The sequence below is a fragment of the Schistocerca nitens genome, chromosome 2 (assembly GCF_023898315.1).
Source record: "Schistocerca nitens isolate TAMUIC-IGC-003100 chromosome 2, iqSchNite1.1, whole genome shotgun sequence".
In the NCBI taxonomy this organism is placed as follows: domain Eukaryota; kingdom Metazoa; phylum Arthropoda; class Insecta; order Orthoptera; family Acrididae; genus Schistocerca; species Schistocerca nitens.
Genome location: NC_064615.1, coordinates 57,443,629 through 57,461,778, shown reverse-complemented (window position 1 = coordinate 57,461,778; position 18,150 = coordinate 57,443,629). Strand labels below are relative to the sequence as shown.

General features: G+C 42.7%; 1 protein-coding gene across 6 annotated transcripts in view; it reads right to left on the bottom strand.

The window, feature by feature from the left end:
• LOC126235716 (protein ECT2) overlaps positions 1-18,150 on the bottom strand; it is a 236,580-nt gene that overhangs the window by 95,128 nt on the left and 123,302 nt on the right. For all 6 annotated transcript variants that reach the window (XM_049944486.1, XM_049944485.1, XM_049944482.1 and 3 more), the window contains 3 exons: positions 11,571-11,702; positions 8,410-8,647; positions 8,114-8,232 (listed from right to left, as the gene is read on the bottom strand). In XM_049944486.1, coding sequence (XP_049800443.1) covers positions 8,114-8,232; positions 8,410-8,647; positions 11,571-11,702 — 489 coding nt within the window. The remainder of the gene's footprint in view (positions 1-8,113; positions 8,233-8,409; positions 8,648-11,570; positions 11,703-18,150) is intronic.

Here is an 18,150-nt window from a genome sequence, read left to right as displayed (position 1 = left end):
TTTGAGGAGTGTCTCGAGGTCCTGCTGGATTCCGGGAATGGGGTCACTGTGGCAAGGTTTGTAGGTCGATGTATCTGACAGATAGCAGAGTTCTTCTGCCAAGTAATCATTGCGGTGCAAAACAGTGGTGGAGCCTTTGTCTGCAGATAGGATTATATGGCTGGGATCAGAACCTCCATCCATATCAAACCTACTGACCACCAACAATACCTCCACTTCTACTGCTGCCACATGTTCCATACCAAGAAATTCCTTCAATACGGCCCAGCCACCGGGGTTGACGCATTTGCAGTGATGAGCGGTCCCTCCTGAAATATACCGATAGTCTCAATGAAGCCTTCACAGACTGTAATTATCCTCCCAACCTTGTACAAAAACAAATCACCTTTCAAAGCCCACTGTCTGGCCAAAGAGGTGCAGTCCCCTCGTAACTCAGTACCACCATGTGTCCTGAAATGAGAAATGTCCTGCCCACTATCCTTCCGACCCCTCCCACATTGGTATTCCACCATCCACCGAACCTACACAATATACTTGTCCGTCCCTACACAACCCTGCTCCCAACCCTTTACCCCATGGCTCATATTCCTGTTAATAGACCTAGATGCAAGACCTGTCCTCCATCACCAACTACTCCAGTCCAGTCACAAACATCATCTATCCCATCAAAGGTAGGTCTACCTGTGAAACCAATCATGTGATCTACAAGCTAGCTGCAACCATTGTGCTGCATTCTATGTAGGCATGACAACCAACAAGCTGTCTGTCTGCATGAATGGCCATTGACAAACTGTGACCAAGAAACAAGTGGACCACGATGTTGCTGAGCACACTGCCAAACATGGCATCCTTCGTTTTAATGACTGCTTCACAGCCTGTGCCATATGTATCCTTCCCACCAGCATCAGCTTTCCTGAATTGCACAGGTGGGAGCTTTCCCTGCAGTATGTCCTACGTTCCCGTAACCCTCCCTGCCTCAACCTTTGTTAGTCATGGTCCTCACCTGTCCAGCCCCCTTAGCTGCTCCCATTCCAGCACTACAAATCACTCATTCCACCACTGCACAAAGTCTTTTTACTTCTCTCCTTTACCGTTATCAACTGGTCAAATCTCCCCTGCCCTGGCAACTGCATATAGCTGCCCCCTACTGTCCACCACCCCTACCCTACTATACCTCCCTGTCCCCAGCCCTGCCTCCTCCTCAACCCATACAGTCAGCTCTGCCATCCTACACAGGTGCTGCTGCTTGCAGTGTGGCTTCAGTTGCCTGAGAATGTAGGAAGGATGGATGTAGATGGTGATAAGTGGTGATAACGGCACCCAATGGCGATGTCTTTAGCACCCACGAAAAAACAGATTGAGATGAGTGTCAGTAAAATACCCCGTATAAAAAGATAAAATAGCAAGTAAAACACATGTAACAAAGAGTTGAAAACCATATGGACCCACAACGAAGTATGGCATCAGCAGGAAAACATGAACGACACAGGAAGAAAGTGTTAGTAGGAGCTAAAACATTAGAGGAGATGGATGTGGCTGGCGGACCGCAAGGGGGAGGGGTGGGGAGAGGGTGGGGGGTGAGAAGAGAGAGAAGAAGAAGAAGAAGAAGAAGAAGAAGAAGGTGGCACCAGCCACTCCGCAACACATTAAAACCTCCAGCCTAGAAGTTTAGGCCAGAGGCCGGACACATTGCAAAACTTTAAAACTCTAAGTACACTCGTCTCATGATGAACTAAAATAGAGGGCAGATCCCCACCAATTTTTGCCACTGCCCTTGCATCACAGTATAAAACACACTCTGTTAATACATGGCGGATAGAGATATGCTCACAACAGGCATCACATAACGGAGGATCCTGCCACCGTAATACAAAGCTGTGTGTGAGAGGACAGTTCCCAATCCTAAGACGAGTGAGTGTGACTTCACCCCGCCTGAGCAACAGGCAGGAGGAACACCATGGCCGGGTTGTGGACTTCACCAACCGTAGCTTATTGGCAGTCACTGCCAGCCATTCCTCCTCCCACAACTGCATGCACTTCCTGTGTAGGACAGAAACGAAAGACTGCAAAGGAATAGGACACTGTGTCACGTCCTGTCCCATGCAGGCGTCCTTGGCCGCCTGATCAGCCTGTTCATTGCCCCATATACCGACATGTCCAGGCACCCAGCAGAATGACACCTGCTTACCCCGCTGGTGGAGCAAGTACAGCTGGTCAGATATGAGCTGGACGAACTCCTCAACTGGGCACAGGTTCTGCAACAATTGCATGGCACTAAGGGAATTGGAGCAGATAAGGAAACGTTTGCCAGGAAGACGACGCATCTGCTCCAATGCCTTCAGGATCACGTGGAGCTCTGCTGCAAAAATAGTATACTCAGCAGGAAGGCGAATCCTGGTGACACGGTCTGAGAACACTACAGAGCAGCCGAGGGAATTCCCGTGTTTCGAGCGATTAGTGTAAATGACTGTGAAACCGAGATGCATATCTAAAATGTTAAAAAACAGAGATTGGTATGTAAAATCTGGTGTACTATCCTTCTTAAAATTAGTCAAATCTAAAATAATTCTGGGTCTCTGGAGGAGCCAGGGTGGAAATCTGCTCCAACCTCGACGTAAAACATTGAGACCAGCCGCTTCCATCTCTAAAAGGCAAGCCTGTGCGCAAATCCCATAGTGCCTCGTTGCACATTGCTGGGAATGAAAAAGCCATGCCAGTGGAAGCCGAGCAACGGTATGGTTTGCAGTTGTGTATGGTGTGGACAGCGTTTTATGTATCTGGTGCACCATAAGAAACTGTCGCCTGATGTGAAGTGGCGGTTCACCAGCCTCTGCACAGAGGCTTGGTATCGGGCTTGTTCTAAATGCCCCAGTGGCCAATCAAATGCCTTCATGATGCACCATGTCCAACATTTTCAAATAATAAGGTCTCGGAGACCCATATACTGGGCACCCATAATCGAGCCGAGATCGCACAAATGCCCTATAAAACCAGAGCAGAGAAGTCCTGTTTGCTCCCCATGTAGTGTGACTAAGGTATTTTAAAATACTGAGAGCCTTAAGTGACCGTTTCTTCAGGTCATTAACATGTGGCAACCATGTAAGTTTGCTGCCAAATATAAGGCCTAGAAACCTCACTGTGTCTGTAAAATTAAGAACAGCATCCCTCATCCTCAACTCAGGAAAGGTTAAAATGGAACGAGAATAGTTAAAAAGAACACACACAGACTTCTCGGTTGAGAACATAAAACCACTCTTCTGCGCCCATTCATCCAAATGTCGAAGAGCGAGTTGCAACTGACGTGTTGTCGTGGCAAGACTGGAAGAGAAGAGAAACACAGAGAAATCATCTACAAATAAAGAACACTGGACAGGACTTTGCACTGCTGACGTAATACTATTAATAGCTATGGCAAAGACAGTCGCACTTAAAACGCTACCTTGAGGGATACCGTTCTCCTGCTCAAAGCGCTGACAGAATGTCACCGATTCGGTATCGAAAATAACATGGCGACACAAAGGACCGAATAAAAATGGGAAGACAGCCACAAAAACCCCAGCCTTGAAGCTGCTCGAGGATACTATGCCTCGAAGTAGTATCGTAGGCCTTCTTTATGTAAAAAAAAAAATACCTAAAAGGTGATGCCGGTGCAGGAAGGTGTGTTGTATAGCTGCCTCTGAGAGGGCCAGGTTATCAAAGGTGGAGCGATACCTCCTGAATGCACACTGAAAGCGACTAAGGAGATGCACATCCAGACCATGTGGCGGCTGACCAACTCCAAGGTCTTTCCCAGGCAGCTAGTGAGGGCAACACTACAATAACTACTCAGGCGCGTACGGTCCTTCCCAGGTTTTAAAAAGAGGAATCAAAAAGGCCTCAAGCCATGAGTCCGGATAGTGACCCGATGCCCAAATGGCATTAAAAAGTGCAAGAAGTGTACTTATGTTTCCGGTAATAAGGTGCTGCAGCATACTACAATGGATTCCGCTGTGACCAGGAGATGTGTCACGAGCCACAGACAATGCAGAATCCAGCTACCACATGGAGAATGGGCAATTGCAATCTTCATCAGAGGTGGACCGGAAATCCTCTCAGCAACCACTCAATGGTACTAGAAAGCTGGATCCTGACTGGCAGTTGCAGTAACCATGGCAAAATAGGCCACCATTGTCTGGGCAATGTTTCGCAGATCGGTTTGGATAGTGCTGTTCCCCATTACAGCAGCCATGGGGCACCTCCCGCCTCTCTCATACTACAGAACTCTTCATGGAATGAGTAATGGTGTTCAGGAACTGTTGCCACGACCTCTTCTTGCTTTCTCGAATAATATGACGACACTTCGCCCTCACTACCTGAAAGGCTGCAAGATTCCCCGCAGTTGGCCGACACTTGAACCTACGCAAAGCCGCACGCCTAGTCCTGATTGCAGAGCGGCATTCGTCAAACCACCAAGGGACAAGGTGCCTCTTCTGCTGTCCCGTCGACTGTGGAATGGGTGCCGCAGCAGCGTGGTGGGTTATTTTGGTAATACGATCCGCCCAGTCCTCAACATTGGCACAGTGTTCAAACTGGGCTACCTGCCAGTAAAGTGTCCTAACTGCGCTACGGAGCACCCATCGCAGCGGCTTCTTACTGGGTCCCATCCCATCTGGCAAGTGGATCCAGATGGGGAAGTGATCACTGCCATGCAAGTCGGTGACCACTTCCCATTGAGCCATGTGAGAAAGGGCTGGAGAGCAACGTGAGAGATCGATGGCAGAGAATGACCCAGTCGCAGTGCAAAAGTGTGCGCTCTGTCCCGTATTTAGCAGATATGCACACGAAGACATGAGAAGCCTCTCAACTGCTCTCCCCCAGGGACAGGTAGTTGCAGAGCCCCAGAGTACACTGTATGCTTTAAAATCACAACAGAGGATGAAGGGGTGGGGGAGCTGTGTAAGAATGTCGTTGAGAGCCTCTTCGTCAAGTGCATTATGTGGCGGCACGTAAAGGCAACATATTGTCAACGGAGGATGCAAGTGCACTGATATTGCAAATGCTTGTAAATTCATCGTAAGGGAGAGAGGCAAGGAGTGGTAGTCGGTATTGGCGAAAATACCGTCTCCTCCTCTAGCTCTCTCTCCACTCAGGGCATCATCTTTGTGGAGGACATAGCCCCGAAGCTCAAGGGTGTATGACTTGACGGAAAAGGGTCTACTGGAGGCACAGTAGTCTACCCTGAGAGAGTAGACGAAGTTCCTCCACATGCGTCCTGAACCCCTGCAAATTCCACTGAAGTATGGGAACCACCTATCATGGGGGTGGCACTTTCAACCTGTCTCTCCACCAGGGTGGGGAGACTGGAGCAGGTGGAGGGGCAGTCATGGGTCAAGATGATTGCTCACATTCCATCAGCTCTGGGGAAGAGTCAGAAGAAGCAACATGTAGAATCAGATTGACAAGTTTGGATGGTTTACCACTTGACTTTACCTGCTGTTGCTGCTTTACAGTAGCTTTTCACGGCTTTGTGGGCTTTGATTGAGCCGGAGGAGGAGTGGTAATGGCCATGCTGGGCTTCTGAACAGGCTCAGGCGGTGGCTGGGGCTCGCTCAAGTTGGCCACTGTAGCTTTGTCTGCTGTTATGGGGGGGAGGGGGGGGATGCTACAGGCGTTGGAACACTTGCTGCTGGCAAGTGCAGGTGTTTGTGCCAACACTCACCACCTCCGTTTGCATAGAGATATCAGATTTCAGAGTAGGCTTCTGAAGAATGGACACAAATGACGTAGCAAACTTGGGTGGCTGCATGGACTTTTAAATCTTTTTGGCCTCACCATAGGGGATACGCTTAGTTTTTATTTCCTGTACTTTGTGTTCCTCTAAAAAGATTCTGCAGTCCCTACTCCACACTGGGTGTTGTCCAGAACAGTTGATACGTTTAACTGGAGACGAGCACCCAACTCCTTCATGAGCAGCCTTACCACAGTTTCCACACATCGCTTCTCCTTTACACCCAAGGGTTGTATGCCCAAAACGCTGGCATTTCGAACAGCGCATTGGGTTTGGGACATAAGGCTAGGCTGTACGTTTAGGTGAAGAAAGCCCGCCTTGACATGCTCTGGGAGTTCGAGGGTGTTGAAGGTAAGAGTGAAGGAGTCAGATTTCACCAGATTTCCATCCACCCTTTTCATAACATTCTGGACATCCACAATTCCCTCCAGAGCCCACTCACTCTTCAACAGGAATATCTACTAGATCCTGACACGGCAAAACACCTTTGCTGAAGTTCAAAGTGCTGTGGAGCTCTGTATCGATGGCATATTTGCCCAGGCACTTAGCACTCTGTAGGTTAACAGCTTGTTGGGAACTGGATGTTTCAACCAACAGCATCCCATTTCGCAACCACTTTACAGATTTTAAAGTCCCAACAAATTCCTTCTAAGCCCTTCTGGATGTAGAAAGGCGAGACCATCTCGAAACTACCTTCTTTCCTTTTGATTACTAAAAACACATTCTAATTACCATCCCGTGCTCTGATACTCTTTACTGCTGCGTGCTGTCTTACTCTTGCATCTGGAGGGCTGGCTACCTGAGCCTCCTCATTAGTTGGGGTGTTAGTACCTTCCAGTAGCCCACTCACTCCACTGGGAGGAGGAAAGGAACATTTCAGTCTCACAAGCAGCTAGGGAAATAAGGGTCCACTCAGACAGAGCCCCGTGTGCCTGAGTAAACCTTATACAACTGAGGTGAAGCAGGTTCCCCCAGAGGTCACAGTTAATGACAGTTCCACCCCAAAAGCCATGCATCTTATCAGTGTGCAACACACCTTGAGATTGAGATTTTTTTATAGAGGTTTGTTCCGTCCTCGTGATCTGGGCGGTCAAGCCAAGATCCCCGTTCCCTGAGACACACAACGTTCCACCACCGCGTCGCATGGTGGTCGCTGTAGTATGCCCAGAGCTTATGGTGCAGGGGGACTGGCCGCGCTAACCAGTCCCCAGCTCAGGAACCCCCGGGTCTCCAAGCCCATACCCAGCGAGCCCCTGTGTGTGTGTGTGTGTGTGTGTGTGTGTTTGCACCGGTCATCTATTTTTGATGAAGGCGTTACTGGCTGAAAGCTTTATTTGTGATAGTCTTTCTGTTGTGCCTATCTGTGACTCAGCATCTCGGCTATAAGGTGAGTAGCAACTTACCTTTTCATAATATTGTTACATCCTATCCTGGATTTTCCATACAATAATTTAAGAGTATGTGTAACAATAATTAAAAATAGAAGTCACTATTACATACTTATTAAATTTTTCTGGACCAATATTTGGCCACAGAGTGTGTAGGCTGAAGCCTTACCTGATCTCTGGCAATGCATGTAGTTGGGCACACACTGCATTGCAATAGGTGATCTGTTCAAAACCACACTCACACTGTGTTAACTGTGTAGCCCATCTGCGTAGGCTGAATCTGCACCATGTGACCACTTCAAAGTCAGCTGAGTGTCTTTCAAATGGCACAGTTTTCTGTGTGGCCAGGGGGCATTCTCTCAGTTGGTACCAGCCAGTCTTTGCTGTGCTGGCTCCTGTTGCACTACTCCTGAAATCTTCCTTCCTTAAGTGGTTCTGCAAGCACCTTGGTTGTTCTCAGAAAGCTCTTTCTTGACTTAAGTCTTAGTTGTACTGGATGGTGTCCAAAAAGAGGAGGGGTGGGGATGGAGGACTGCAGATGTTGTGGCTTTGATGTTATAGTTTTTGGCTGCTGGAAAGTTGACACAAGTATGCGGAAGTTTCACTCCTTATTTTATATCTTCATTCCTTTCCCTCACTTACTCACATATACGATGCAGTTATTACTATCTATTAATTTCTGAGAGTGGCAACAGAATCCCATTTACAGCCCCCCCCCTTTCCATATTTTATTCCTATCATCTTTCTCTTTCTCTCCCCAGAAAGTCTGGGAATGTGACAACACAAATTTTGCGCTTTTTTCCTGTATGGACAAAATGTGCTTAGAAAAGAAGAAGAAGAAAGACTGCTTTTTATGTATACACATTCATATTTGGAGTCGGATAATCTTGTTTACATTTTATGTGATAGAGTTACTTACACACACAGCTTACTCGAATAACTATCAAAACCTTCTTACCGTCATGATAGTGTCAAGGATTCCCACATAATTTGACTCTGTCTGCAGAAGCTCGAAGAATACTTGTTGACGAGGGCTTAAATTTTTTCTTGGTGTCTCACTAAGCACAGCTTCAACTTCTGAAATATAAAGGTATTACAAGCTCATAACATAAAATATGTTAAACCTGGTCAGCAAAATAATGACTTTCAAAAATCGTGAGACAGTAGTAAGAGACTGTTTTCGCACACTAGAAGTCATGGTACCATTACAATGTGTAAGTATTAAAATGTGTGTAACAAAAAAGGAGAACTTACCATCTTGTTTGTCAGGTGTTGCAGAACATGAGTCAAGGAATGATCCACTCATACTGAGTAGACCCGCATCACTGACTGATGATCTCCTTTTGTGAATGGCTGGAGATTCATTTTGTTGCAGTAGGCGTGATGCCACATCTCTTAAGCGTTTCCGCTTCCTTGCACGAACAGAAGCTGTAGAAGATGGAGTACCCTGCGAGCTACGCCAGCCTGCTGGACTCTGAGCTGTTTCTAAGTACTGGAGAAGAATAGAAACTAGAGTGTAGCAAACAAAATCAAAATGATGAAGGAATGAATGAAATTGTGTGGTGCTGAAAATCGAATTTCAAATACCACGCAGGTGTTCACATTCATTGACCAACTATAACTTAGGCAGGTATTAACCCTTGCAGTGCCAAATACGATCCAATCGGATCATGCGGTACGTGCGGAAAGTGCCAGGTACGATCTAATTGTACTGCCATTTACGCGCACTTTTCTTTCAAACTGAGGCACAGATCGTGGTATATTCATGTTGTGAAGACAAACTAAGGTCGAAAGATAGTCGTCAGGTACTTCGTTTTGATTGTCGATGCCAATAATCGATATTTTAGAGTTCCAAACACATGGTTGTGTTTTGTTCATTTCAAAGGTAATATGCCGCCACCAAGCAAGAAGCCTCGTTTGAGTGTGATGTATACCACAGAAAGTAGTGAAAGGGAGAACGATTTTGCAGGTTTTTCGGACAGTGGATTGATCTATGAGTGGTCTAGTGGTGATATCACATCATGCGAGTCATCAATAGCCGAATCTGCACCCAGCAACGATTAAGACAATGTTGAAAAATTGACTGCAGCCAGCAACACGTTTGCTGAAATTGGAACGGATGAGTTGGACAATCCTGCTCCCCACCGCTTCACATTTTCGGAATTACCAGGCCCCAAACATGTACCAATAAATTCTAAGCCAATTGATTTTTTTTAAACTTTTTTTTCAGTGCAAGTGTTTACGATAATGGCAATGGAAACAAACAGACATGCTTGGCTATTTCTCGAAGCAAATGTAAAGTCATCAGTGAACTCTCGTGTGAGAAAGTGGTATCATACCACAGGCCAGAAATGAGGGCTTTTGTGGCAGTAATACTAAATATGGGACTCGTAAAGAAACCAACAATTTTTAGTTACTGGTCAACAAACGGAGATATGGCAAATCCATAGTTTTCTCGAATGTTTTCGCGATATAGATTTCAGTTGCTCCCAAAATTTTTACACTTGACAGACAAGTAAGAAGGGATTACATCCCAAATCTGTTGGTCAACATTTGTGTGTCAATAAATGATCCTAAAACTTAATTGGTATATGTTATTTTCTGTTGGAACTAGTGACAAAATTATAGATGTTTTACCCATTTTTCGCATCAGTTTTTTCAGGGTGCACTATTTTCTAAAATATGTGACACAAACACACGAACAAATATAACATCATTCAGAATACTATTTAGACTGATAATATGAATACAGATTTTAAATTCAATTATTTTACATGTGGCTAAATATGACTTAAAACCGAAGTTTTACTTTTTTCCACTCAAAAACTCTAATACAAATATTGTTTTCTTTAGAAGTATGAGGCCTAATAGTGTACTCTGCTAATATTCCTGTAGCTGAAGGTACTAGCTATATAAGAAAAACAAAACTAAGGTCCAATGATAAACGGTTCAGATTTTATGGTAAGTTTAACAAACTTCTGCAATTCACTACAAAATCGCCTGGCACTTTTCAGCTGATACCTTGAAAATCGCATGGCATTAAAAGGGTTAATGCAAAGTTCCCAAATAAAGAACCAAGTCTACAGTTTTTGTTCCACTACTCAAATATTTGTACGGCAGTGGAATCAGCAACAAATCTGATGATTTAATTTACTGTTGATACAGGTATATTTGATAGGTTAGAGTTATAAGAAATAAAGCAGTTTTTCATTCAATAAAAACTGAGAAAGAAGTAGCCATGGTCCGTTTACATAACCATCGCAATATTCAGCTGAAGTAACAGCAGGAAACCACGGGCTGCATCAGATGACCAGGCAGGGATGGGAGACATGCACGGCTCATATGAAACATCGAAAGCTTATATCCACAATAAGAAAGAACTTAAAGGTGTGTGGTATGGAACTGTTAGGAAGAACACAAAAAAAAGAAAGTACAGGGAAAAGGTGAAACATATGGAGAAAGATATAATGAAAGGAGTGACGTCATCAACTCACTGTAGCTGAGGAGTCAGCAGGAACCTAAATGAGACAGGAAGTGTTCGTGATCTATTGGACGAATCATTTTTCAGGGACAGCAGGATATGCATAAACCTGCACGACTAAATTGCACCAACACTGCAGCTTGCACTGCACTTTGATACCAATGAAAATAACAACCCAAGCCAACAAATCTAATAAACATTTCACAATACCACAATTTCTTAACATTATTGTGTAAAACTGGTCAGCAGATTTCATTAATTAGTGAGGAAGTCGAAGTTCCCAAATAGTTCACTTCCTCTGGTTATCTCTGGTACTATCGCAGGAGGCAATGAGCAAGACTGAGGCTGGCTGGAATAAACAAAGGATACATTGTTCTGACCTGAATAGATCCAGTTAGTGGATCAGGAGTTACCAACTAGTGTCCTCAGTACACATATTTCTGGTATTATTGTAGGGGCTATGAAAAAATTCAGATGATACTCATCTGTCAGAGGGTGGGGGAACAAACGCAAGTCAAGAAACACCTTAAACCAGAGATGCATTCTGATTACAGGTGGAAAATGATGCCTGGCAACAGAAACAATCATTCGTTGAAAGCTTCAATAGATCCAAAAGAAGCAAACAAGTGAAAATCATTGAGAAAAACTGTTCAAAGTTTTTGCAAAAGGAAATATTTTAGTCAAAAAGCTTCCCAATCACAATTTTTTTTATCAGTCAATTTCAAGGCACTCGTTCTTCGTTTTCAGGCACATAGCAAAGTATACAGGTTTTTCCCTGGAGATGGGTTAGTAATTAACTCAATGATTTTTATTCACCTGCACATGAAAGTTACACGATAATCACACAAAGAATGTTCAGAAATAAAAATGCAAATACTTCGTCATTTCACTACAAGAGACAGTGTTTGGTGATGGTAGGTACCAATTTACTTACGTCTTCAAACAGATGTTCCTTCTCATCTGCTTGTGCTTCATTTTGTACAGACTTCCAAAACCATTCTGCTTTGACAATTGGAGCATTAATGGTCAGGTCAGGAACGCTTTGTACATTTGATTCATCCACAACCTAAAGAGAATAAATGAAAACATACAAAATTATCTTTGAATGACAAACACATAAATAAATCTAGCTACATTAAGTTTTCAAACCAAATTAATTGTATCTTGAAACAAAACTATTAATTTCCTAACAAGCTAGAAAAACTTACAAATTACTAAGAGAAAATGGATGGCTAGTACTTACCTTCAAGATACTCTCAATAAGACACGCAATGACCAAATGTTGCGACCAAAGTACATGAGACCTGTTTAACTATTTTCTTCCTGTATTTCCAACTACATTCAGTGTTACATAGTAAAGATATACACAGTGTACTAAAGGAAACAAGAAATCAGATGACAGACAATGAGAAGGAGTGCATTGTACCACCACAAGAAAACAATTTGTTTCATGTGAAGAGTTAATGATGGTATAACAGAAGAAATAGTAAAATGTGGGGAAGAGATGGTGAAAAAGCCTGCACAATTATTTACAGAGTTCCTATGTAAGAAAGCAACACCAGATAGTTGCAACACCACTGGGATTATTAGATCCACAAGGAAGAGACCAATGAAGATTTGACGGCCCATTACTCTTTTTAGTAGAATTTAATATTTTTATAAAACTGCCTGTAAAAAAGGGCATTATGAGTGTGTAGAGCACAATTGATCATTTAAATGTTGTCAAAAAAGTTATAGGAATAAATAATAAATATCAGATACCACTTTGTATCAGGTTTACAGGCTATGAGAAAGTGCTTGACAAGGCAACATTAAATTCATTTGTGTGGCCATAGTGTCTGTAGTTGCTTTATAATTCATGAGGGTATTTTTGATCCGCCGTCGCTGCTATATACTTATGTCCACTCATCATGGTCCCCCCCACCCCCCTCAAATAAAAAAAAAATTCTCTATTGCTATTCCTTCTCTACTCTTACACATTACATAAATACACAGAATCATACTTAAGTAGAATTACACACATACAATAATCTAATTTAAAAAAGAATATTTGTGGGTCAAAGACAAAGTAGTGGAAAGGTTATGTTGGCAACATTGGCAACAGTACAAACCACAAACAGCCACACATACTGGGTACGAAAACAAACACAATACAGTTGTTGTTGTTGTTGTTGTTGTTGTTGTTGTTGTGGTCTTCAGTCCTGAGACTGGTTTGATGCAGCTCTCCATGCTACTCTATCCTGTGCAAGCTTCTTCATCTCCCAGTACCTACTGCAACCAACATCCTTCTGAATCTGCTTAGTGTATTCATCTCTTGGTCTCCCTCTACGATTTTTACCCTCCACACTGCCCTCCAATGCTAAATTTGTGATCCCTTGATGCCTCAAAACATGTCCTACCAACCGATCCCTTCTTCTAGTCAAGTTGTGCCACAAACTTCTCTTCTCCCCAATCCTATTCAATACCGACTCATTAGTTACGTGATCTACCCATCTTATCTTCAGCATTCTTCTGTAGCACCACATTTCAAAAGCTTCTATTCTCTTCTTGTCCAAACTAGTTATCGTCCATGTTTCACTTCCATACATGGCTACACTCCATACAAATACTTTCAGAAATGACTTCCTGACACTTAAATCTATACTTGATGTTAACAAATTTCTCTTCTTGAGAAACGCTTTCCTTGCCATTGCCAGTCTACATTTTACATCCTCTCTACTTCGACCATCATTAGTTATTTTACTCCCTAAATAGCAAAACTCCTTTACTACTTTAAGTGTCTCATTTCCTAGTTTAATCCCCTCAGCATCACCCGATTTAATTTGACTACATTCCATTATCCTCGTTTTGCTTTTGTTGATGTTCATCTTATATCCCCCTTTCAAGACACTGTCCATTCCGTTCAACTGCTCTTCCAAGTCCTTTGCTGTCTCTGACAGAATTACAATGTCATCGGCGAACCTCAAAGTTTTTACTTCTTCTCCATGAATTTTAATACCTACTCCGAATTTTTCTTTTGTTTCCTTTACTGCTTGCTCAATATACAGATTGAATATCATCGGGGAGAGGCTACAACCCTGTCTCACTCCTTTCCCAACCACTGCTTCCCTTTCATTCCCCTCGACTCTTATTACTGCCATCTGGTTTCTGTACAAATTGTAAATAGCCTTTCGCTCCCTGTATTTTACCCCTGCCACCTTCAGAATTTGAAAGAGAGTATTCCAGTCAATGTTGTCAAAAGCTTTCTCTAAGTCTACAAATGCTAGAAACGTAGGTTTGCCTTTTCTTAATCTTTCTTCTAAGATAAGTCGTAAGGTTAGTATTGCCTCACGTGTTCCAACATTTCTACGGAATCCAAACTGATCTTCCCCGAGGTCCGCTTCTACCAGTTTTTCCATTCGTCTGTAAAGAATTCGCGTTAGTATTTTGCAGCTGTGACTTATTAAACTGATAGTTCGGTAATTTTCACATCTGTCAACACCTGCTTTCTTTGGTATTGGAATTATTATATTCTTCTTGCAGTCTGTGGGTATTTCGCCTGTCTCATACATCTTGCTCACCAGATGGTAGAGTTTTGTCATGACTGGCTCTCCCAAGGCCATCAGTAGTTCTAATGGAATGTTGTCTACTCCCGGGGCCTTGTTTCGACTCAGGTCTTTCAGTGCTCTGTCAAACTCTTCACGCATTATCTTATCTCCCATTTCATCTTCATCTACATCCTCTTCCATTTCCATAATATTGTCCTCAAGTACATCGCCCTTGTATAAACCCTCTATATACTCCTTCCACCTTTCTGCCTTCCCTTCTTTGCTTAGAACTGGGTTGCCACCTGCGCTCTTGATATTCATACAAGTGGTTCTCTTCTCTCCAAAGGTCTCTTTAATTTTCCTGTAGGCAGTATCTATCTTAGCCCTAGTTAGACAAGCCTCTACATCCTTACATTTGTCCTCTAGCCATCCCTGCTTAGCCATTTTGCACTTTCTGTCGATCTCATTTTTGAGACGTTTGTATTCCCTTTTGCCTGCTTCATTTACTGCATTTTTATATTTTCTCCTTTCATCAATTAAATTCAATATTTCTTCTGTTACCCAAGGATTTCTATTAGCCCTCGTCTTTTTACCTACTTGATCCTCTGCTGCCTTCACTGCTTCATCCCTCAGAGCTACCCATTCTTCTTCTACTGTATTTCTTTCCCCCATTCCTGTCAATTGTTCCCTTATTCTCTCCCTGAAACTCTCTACAACCTCTGGTTCTTTCAGTTTATCCAGGTCCCATCTCCTTAAATTCCCACCTTTTTGCAGTTTCTTCAGTTTCAATCTGCAGTTCATAACCAATAGATTGTGGTCAGAATCCACATCTGCCCCTGGAAATGTCTTACAATTTAAAACCTGGTTCCTAAATCTCTGTCTTACCATTATATAATCTATCTGATACCTATTAGTATCTCCAGGATTCTTCCAGGTATACAACCTTCTTTTATGATTCTTGAACCAAGTGTTAGCTATGATTAAGTTATGCTCTGTGCAAAATTCTACTAGGCGGCTTCCTCTTTCATTTCTTCCCCCCAATCCATATTCACCTACTATGTTTCCTTCTCTCCCTTTTCCTACTGACGAATTCCAGTCACCCATGACTATTAAATTTTCGTCTCCCTTCACTACCTGAATAATTTCTTTTATCTCGTCATACATTTCATCAATTGCTTCATCATCTGCAGAGCTAGTTGGCATATAAACTTGTACTACTGTAGTAGGCATGGGCTTTGTGTGTATCTTGGCCACAAAAATGCGTTCACTATGCTGTTTGTAGTAGCTAACCCGCCCTCCTATTTTTTTATTCATGGTGTGTATAAAAGTGTGTTGTGAGAAATGCACAGTGCTGTAGAACATCTAAATAGCAGACGAAAATTATCAGCGCCTAACACAGAAAAACAATGATGTTCTAGCAGACGGCATTCCACGATATAAGCGAGAAATCAGCCGAAAAATCACCATAAGTACAAACCAATCTACTCCCAACAAACTGTTTTTTGACCTAAAAAGCAAATCAAAATGTAAATAACTTAATTACAGACCACTGATGATGTTTTACCTCAATAAAGTGAAACGCGTCTGGTGGAAAAAAAAAAATCAAGCATTTTCGTAGTAGCAACGAGGGATCAAAAATACTCTCATGAAATATGAGGAAGTGTTTGAATTTATCACAAAAATTTTTTTGTTGACAGCACTTATGTAACTATATCAGTTTGTTGAAGGTTACAGCTTCCATTCAGTTATATCAAAAGAATGAAAGTTCAGAATTGACAAAAGGAGTTAGCCATGGGCACTCCGTTTCACCAAAACCTATTTTCTACCGACTTGGAAGATGTCTTCAAATAACTGAACTGGGACAAAAGAGGAAAAAACACAAATGAATCTTATCTGAACCATCTTTGATACGCACATAACATTGTTTTGTGTCAGATCAAGAAGAACTTCAGCAAAGAATGGAGGAACTGGACAGAGCAACTATGACAGGAGGCCTGCAGATTATCTACAATAAGACCAGAATAAAGTACGATCAGTACGCTGGTCTATAAATAAGATTAATGTTAAAGTTAATAAACAGTTGATAAATCTGTATACTTTTGACAATTGAAAACCATATTTTTATCTCCCTGTGATTTCTCTGAGTTTGTTTGGGAAACTGAATTTTGTATCTGGAAGTAAATTTTTGATGTTCCTTAAATAGAAAGTATATAACCAGTATATACTGCCAGGAGAAGGATGGAGGTGTTAAGATGGCATAAATTTAAACACTGATCATTGTTCAACAACCAATGCAAAGATGCTTGTAGGAGATAAACTTGTATATCGCTACAAATTTTCTTCTGTTCCTTATTAACATGTTTAGCTACTACTGAGCAGCTTGCTCTGTCTGTAAGAATACAGCCAAGTCACTCCAGAGACACTCGGATGCACTGATATCTGAGCTGGCCATTAAATTCCACATGCACCTATTTTATCAATGACTCATTTAAGATACTCACTCTGTGAATGGCAGCATTAAAATCTTATAACTGATACCTTTCTAACTGCTGATAGAAGTCAACCGGTCAATATTTTCTAGTAGTCTTTGGCTCGAAAAATGTATTTCAGTGAATCACAACTAAAGAAGAAGATACAGGGTTATATGATAGTGATTCCGACTGACATATCTGCCCAACCTCTTTGCATTTACACATGTCTGCCTGTGTCTGTGTATGTGTATTTGTATGTGCAGATGGGTGTGTGTGTGTGTGTGTGTGTGTGTGTGTGTGTGTGTGTGTGTGTGTGTGTGCACGCGCGCGAGCGTACACCTGTCCTTTTTTCCCCCCTAAGATAAGTCTTTCCGCTCCCGGGATTGGAGTGACTCCTTACCCTCTCCCTTAAAACCCTCATCCTTTCGTCTTTCCCTCTCCTTCCCTCTTTCCTGATGAAGCAATCATGGGTTGCTAAAGCTTGAATATTGTGTGTGTGTTTTTTATTTTATTGTGTCTATCAACATACCAGCGCTTTCTCGTTGGTAAGTTGAAGCATCTTTGTTATAAAGCTTTTTTGATTACTGAGCATGTACTTCATGTAAAGTGGCAGTACTGTTGCCAATAATGTAAGCAATGTCCTACAGGCAGCAGCATACTTCAGAGAAGCGAAACACGGCCACAATTACCACTTCAAAATGGCTGCCTCACATCATGCACCAAGGAGGAACAGTGCTCTATAGTACGTTTCCTGATTGGTGAAGGTGCAAAATCTATTGAAATCCTGCAGCAACTGATGCATATCTATCACTGCAGCAAGTGTATGAATGGAGTAGAAAGTTCAGAAATGTTGTGACTTCTGTGACAGATGTTCAGTGCCCAGGTCAGTCCCACCCCGTAGCAACAACAGAGGCTACTGCAGCAGTTGAAGTCACTGTGACAGAAAATCGCCATGTGATGGTGGATAAAACGCCCACAAATCCAAACATCAGCCACGGCTGAGCACATTATATTATGAAGTACTTAAGTGTCTGTACGGTGGGTGCTATGGCAGCTCACTCCAGAACTGAAAGAGTGATGATATGACATCTGTGAAGAACTTTTGGGGCATTTTGAAGCACAAGGTGATGGCTTCTTCACAAGAATCATCACAGGAGATGAAACCTGGGTCACTATTACATCAGAACACAAGTAGTTCCCAGCACAACCATCTGCTGGGAGGTTTTGCTGACATTCTTTTTGGACAAAGGAGGTGTTGTCTTGGAAAACTACATGACTAGGGGAGACATTACCACCAGTGCGTCATATCGCAGAATGTTAAAAATCAGATTCAGCCTGCAATACGGCCAAAGCAACATGGAATTCTGACTTCAGGTGTCATTTTGCAACATGACAATGCTTGGCCTCATACTGCCCATGCAACACTTTTTGAAAAACGAAGTCAAAATATTTGACATACCCTACTCAGACAGCCAATGAGTATTCAGTAGTGTTCCGAGTGCTCTGCTGTGTACCT